Raw genomic sequence first — 6,008 nt, 5'->3', positions numbered from 1 at the left:
TGATGCAGCAGCTGAAGCAAGCGTGTGCCCCCCTTTCACGAATCGAACGCCATGGTGACAATACGGCTCACTGTCAGCCCACAACACCGACAGGCACCGGCGATCGATCGCTCTAGTGATCGAGGAGACACGTACAAGCCTCGGTTCCCCGGAACGCACGTGCATTACAATGTATGGAGTAGCGGAACTTTCAAGTCCTAGTTTCATCTCTCTGTCAAGTATAATGCAGTTTTCTTAGAAATGGAATTACTATCGTTGATTAATTGATTGCTATCGCAGCTGACGGAAAGTATGTGCTTGGTGTGGCTTGGCAGCAGAACATTTGTGTATTTATACCAATGTCTGAAGATCGGGTTATCCTAGAGAGGGCGACACCAAATGTAAGCAGATTTATTCAGTGTTGTTGTGTCTGTGATTTACGTACAACGCGAGCTGTGATGGCGTCGAGATCGTCAACCGGGATTTTGTCGTCTGCTCATTTGGCGCCAAATCTACCGGATTTCCAGCCATGACAGTGGAGATCCAGCACTGGAGTGAAGGTAGGTATTCAACGTCACATCATGTGTGTCAAACGCGTCACATCACGTGTTTTAAATATGGCGTCATTGTTTAATAATGCTACGTGTGCCTCGTACCATGATACCGTAATGTTGTGTGTTAGTCCTGTGTGTGGTCTGTAACGATACAAAAGTAGTATTGGTGTTGTTGAATTGCGTCATAATAAAGACACTGAGAGGATACGTAACTAGATTAGATCACTGCCAAACATACCAGCGCTCTACATTTACCGACCAATCAGCATTCTGTAGAGTTAGTACAACCTTAAACAGCAATATAAACAGTCGTGTAGTCTTACAATTGGCTTTTATAACATGCTTTGTAGGGAGCTTTGTCAATGCCAAATATTCATAGCTAGTCTTAGAAACATGTATATAGGTTAACCTGTCAATGTAGGTAAATACACATATGTTTAAAAATCTAAGTAAATACAACAGAGAAAGCCAATCGACATGATTATATCAGGTAAAACCTATTTACTTATAACAGAACTCGGAACAACCTACATATAACATATAAAACCTACCTCAAAGTCTACTTACAGATATCAGGTAAAACCTACCTACATATATCAGTTAAACCTACCTACATATATCAGGTAAACCTACCTACATATATCAGGTAAACCTAACTACATATATCAGGTAAACCTACCTACATATATCAGGTAAACCTACCTACATATGTCAAAAAAATATTATATACATACTCAGGTAAACTTACCTTGATATATCAGGAAAACCTACCTACATATATCAGGTAAACCTAACTACACATATCAGGTAAAACCTACCTACATATATCAGGTAAACCTACCTGCATATATCAGGTAAACACACCTACATATATCCGGTAAAACCTACCTACATATATTAGATAAACCTACCTTCATATATCAGGTGAACCTACCTACATATATCAGGTAAACCTAACTACACATATCAGGTAAAGCCTACCTACATATATCAGGTAAACCTAACTACATATATCAGGTAAACCTAACTACACATATCAGGTAAAACCTACCTACATATATCAGTTAAACCTACCTACATATATCAGGTGAACCTACCTACATATCCTACATATATCAGGTAAACATACCTACATATATTAGATAAACCTACCTACATATATCAGGTGAACCTACCTACATATCCTACATATATCAGGTAAACATACCTACATATATCAGGTAAACCTACCTACATATATTAGGTAAACCTACCTACATATATTAGATAAACCTACATGCATACATCAGGTAAACCTACCTACATATATTAGATAAACATACCTACATATATCAGGTAAACATACCTACATATATCAGGTAAAACCTACCTACATATATCAGGTAAACACACCTACATATATCCTGTAAAACCTACCTACATATATCAGGTAAACCTACCTGCATATATCAGGTAAACACACCTACATATATCCGGTAAAACCTACCAACATATATCAGGTAAACCTACCTGCATATATCAGGTAAACACACCTACCTATATACGGTAAAACCTACCTACATATATTAGATAAACCTACCTACATATATCAGGTGAACCTACCTACATATCCTACATATATCAGGTAAACATACCTACATATATCAGGTAAACATACCTACATATATCAGGTAAACCTACCTACATAAAAAAGGTAAACCTAACTACATATATCAGGTAAACCTAACTACACATATCAGGTAAAGCCTACCTACATATATCAGGTAAACCTAACTACATATATCAGGTAAACCTAACTACACATATCAGGTAAAACCTACCTACATATATCAGTTAAACCTACCTACATATATCAGGTAAACCTACCTACGTATATCAGGTAAACCTAACTACATATATCAGGTAAACGTACCTACATATATCAGGTAAACCTACCTACATAAAAAAGGTAAACCTAACTACATATATCAGGTAAACCTAACTACACATATCAGGTAAAGCCTACCTACATATATCAGGTAAACCTAACTACACATATCAGGTAAAACCAACCTACATATATCAGGTAAACCTAACTACATAAATCTGGTAAACCTAACTACACATATCAGGTAAACCCTACCTACATATATCGGGTAAACCTAACTACAAATATCAGGTAAGCCTACCTAGAGAAATCAGGTAAAACCTACCTACATATATCAAGTGTACCGCCCTACATTTATCATGTAAACCTTCTTACATATATCAGGGGAAAACCCTACCTACATATATCAGATAAACCTACCTACAAATATCAGATAAACCTACCCACATATAATAGGTAAACCTACCTACATATATTAGATAAACCTACATGCATACATCAGGTAAACTTACCTACATATATTAGATAAACCTACCTACATATATCAGGTAAACATACCTACATATATTAGATAAACCTACCTACATATATCAGGTAAACCTAACTACATATATCAGGTAAACCTACCTACATATATCAGGTAAACACACCTACATATATCCGGTAAAACCTACCAACATATATCAGGTAAACCTACCTGCATATATCAGGTAAACACACCTACCTATATACGGTAAAACCTACCTACATATATTAGATAAACCTACATGCATACATCAGGTAAACTTACCTACATATATTAGATAAACCTACCTACATATATCAGGTAAACATACTTACATATATTAGGTTAACCTTCCTACATATATCAGGTAAAACCTCCCTACATATATCAGGTAAACACACCTACATATATCCGGTAAAACCTACCAACATATATCAGGTAAACCTACCTGCATATATCAGGTAAACACACCTACATATATTAGATAAACCTACCTACATATATCAGGTGAACCTACCTACATATATCAGGTAAACCTACCTACATATATCAGGTAAACATACTTACATATATTAGGTTAACCTTCCTACATATATCAGGTAAAACCTACCTGCATATATCAGGTAAACACACCTACCTATATACGGTAAAACCTACCTACATATATTAGATAAACCTACATACATATATCAGGTAAACCTACCTACAGATATTAGATAAACCTACCTACATATATCAGGTAAACATACTTACATATATTAGGTTAACCTTCCTACATATATCAGGTAAAACCTACCTACATATATCAGGTAAACACACCTACATATATTCGGTAAAACCTACCTACATATATCAGGTGAAACCTTCATACTTATATCAGGAAAACCTACCTACAAATATCAGGTAAACCTACCTACATATATCAGGTAAACCTACCTACGTTTATCAGGTAAACCTACCTTCATATATCAGGTAAACCTACCTACATATATCAGGTAAACCTACCTACATATATCAGGTAAACCTACCTGCATATATCAGGTAAACCTATATACATATAGCTGGTAAAACCTACCTACATATATCAGGTAAATCTACCTACATATATCAGACCGGTAAATAACTGGTCATGTCGGCTGCTTACGTTATACGTTGTTTGGTCAAGTTGGACAATATTGATGTATGCAGTATATCTTGGTTTATATATTAGTATTATTATCATACACTCGATCAAGTCTTAATTGATTATACTATTTTATTTGTAAATACCAGAATTTTACTTAAATACGTAGCTAGTGAAGTTTGTTTCATCTCTCATATAATACTATGTAAACCATTAAGAACAAACGGATGTTTTAAATTTAGAAAATGGTAGAAATCTTTCAGACAAAAATTCAATGCATTCTTCGATTTCATAACATCATTAGTTGAATTTGTTCCAAAACTAGAATCTAGACAATAGAAGGTCAAAACTTCAGATATGACCAAAATGCGAATGTGTTTTTATCTGAAATTGGAAATGATTATGTATTATGTTTGCTTGCTGTAGAACTATTGATTTCATAATTGATTTAGCATTACATAAAACAAATACAACAAACAAAATGCTGAAATCTGTGCGAAGCATTAATTAGGGGGTTGGGTGGGGTGGAGGGGATATCACTAACAAATTAGGCCTGCAAGATGTCAAAATAACAAATAAACAAACAAAAACCAGGAAAATAATCGATCCGTTACGTATGATTTGACGCTGTGTACTGGAAGGAGGGAAAGTCGGTACGTCGGAAGTGGAAAGTCGGTCATGTGGGACATGGGGTGGGTGCGGTGTTTACGGTCGCGGCCACGTTTTCAGTGTGGGGGAGAGGGTAGGAGGTACGTACGCGTAGGATAGAGGTAGTCTTCGGAGGGGCGTTGGTGTTATGTGTAAGGTGAAGTGTGTGTAGTACATGTTAGGATGAGATCGATAATCAGCATACAGGAGCAGTGTAAATTACCCTTAAGATATCGATCCAACCTTACGTACCTTCACTTTTATAAACACTCATTAATTTTCTTGCAGTATTCGCGTTATATATTATGTGTGCAAGTTTTAAACTGCTGATCTGATGTTGCGCAGTATTTGGAAGATTATAGTGATTTGTTTTCCCAACAGTGAATTGGTTACTCGCTTCCTCTAGCTGTGACAGTTGAGGTATTATTAACCCTCATGGTTTTAACAGCGTGTCTGATTGGAAGATACTGGTCACATGACGGGATAATATAACATCATTTCACCCTCACGCGCCTCATGTCACGGATAAAGGACACACCTGCTGTTACCCAATGCATGTATCGTAGGAGGCGACTAATGTGAGGAACCCCCATGCAGAATTAGGGATTAGCTTTGGTGCCCTCTATTTGGGTACACAAAAGCGACCAAAATAAATCAGCTGCGCCCATTGCAATATTTGTGATCTTTATCGTTCTTTCTACTTCTAACTACCTTTTATTTGTTAACGCCTTGCTTGGCAACACCTCACTTTTGGCTTGAATGTTGAGCGTTCACCAAAATGAGGAAGGCATTGGGTTCTATCCCAAGGCTTGGACATACCAAAGTCTTTAAAAATAGTAGTTGTTATTCCCTGCTTAACGTTCGGCATTAAAGCGAATGGCAACAAATGGTTCACCCGTTGTCAGTATATTGTGACCGGGCGGAATGCTGTGCTTGGTGCCTTAGGCATGGCATTTCAGTGATATAGCACTATAAAGTCGGCATCAGATCCGCGCTATCACAAGGAGGCAAGCACACCAACATACACTGTATTCTTCATACACATACGCAAGCACACATACACTGCACACATGGAGGCACGTCCTTAAATTACCTTAGCTGATAATAGGGCGTTAAACAAAATTAAACCAAACCAAACCAAACCAATCACGCGCTCGAGCCTGATTGGAAGATACTGGTCACATGGCAGGATATTATAACATCATGTCAACCTCGTGCGCTCGAGTAAGTCCTTTCATTTTTCCCCATTTCCAGAAACTATCTAGAAAAACGAGCAAAAGTTATCCACACTTGAGTTCTAATTCTAATTGAAATGCAATTGACATGCCCCCC

At 37.0% G+C, this 6,008-nt stretch overlaps 1 protein-coding gene across 1 annotated transcript in view; it reads left to right on the top strand.

Moving 5' to 3' along the window:
• LOC110455241 overlaps positions 1-6,008 on the top strand; it is a 26,191-nt gene continuing 20,183 nt past the window's right edge. The window contains exon 1 of the mRNA XM_021505240.1: positions 1-539. Within this exon, the coding sequence (XP_021360915.1) occupies positions 509-539 (31 nt within the window). The 5' untranslated portion in view covers positions 1-508. The remainder of the gene's footprint in view (positions 540-6,008) is intronic.

This window comes from Mizuhopecten yessoensis, unplaced genomic scaffold (genome assembly GCF_002113885.1).
Source record: "Mizuhopecten yessoensis strain PY_sf001 unplaced genomic scaffold, ASM211388v2 scaffold8183, whole genome shotgun sequence".
Taxonomy (NCBI): domain Eukaryota; kingdom Metazoa; phylum Mollusca; class Bivalvia; order Pectinida; family Pectinidae; genus Mizuhopecten; species Mizuhopecten yessoensis.
Note: the sequence above shows the minus strand (reverse complement) of the source record. Positions and strands in the feature narration are given on the sequence as shown.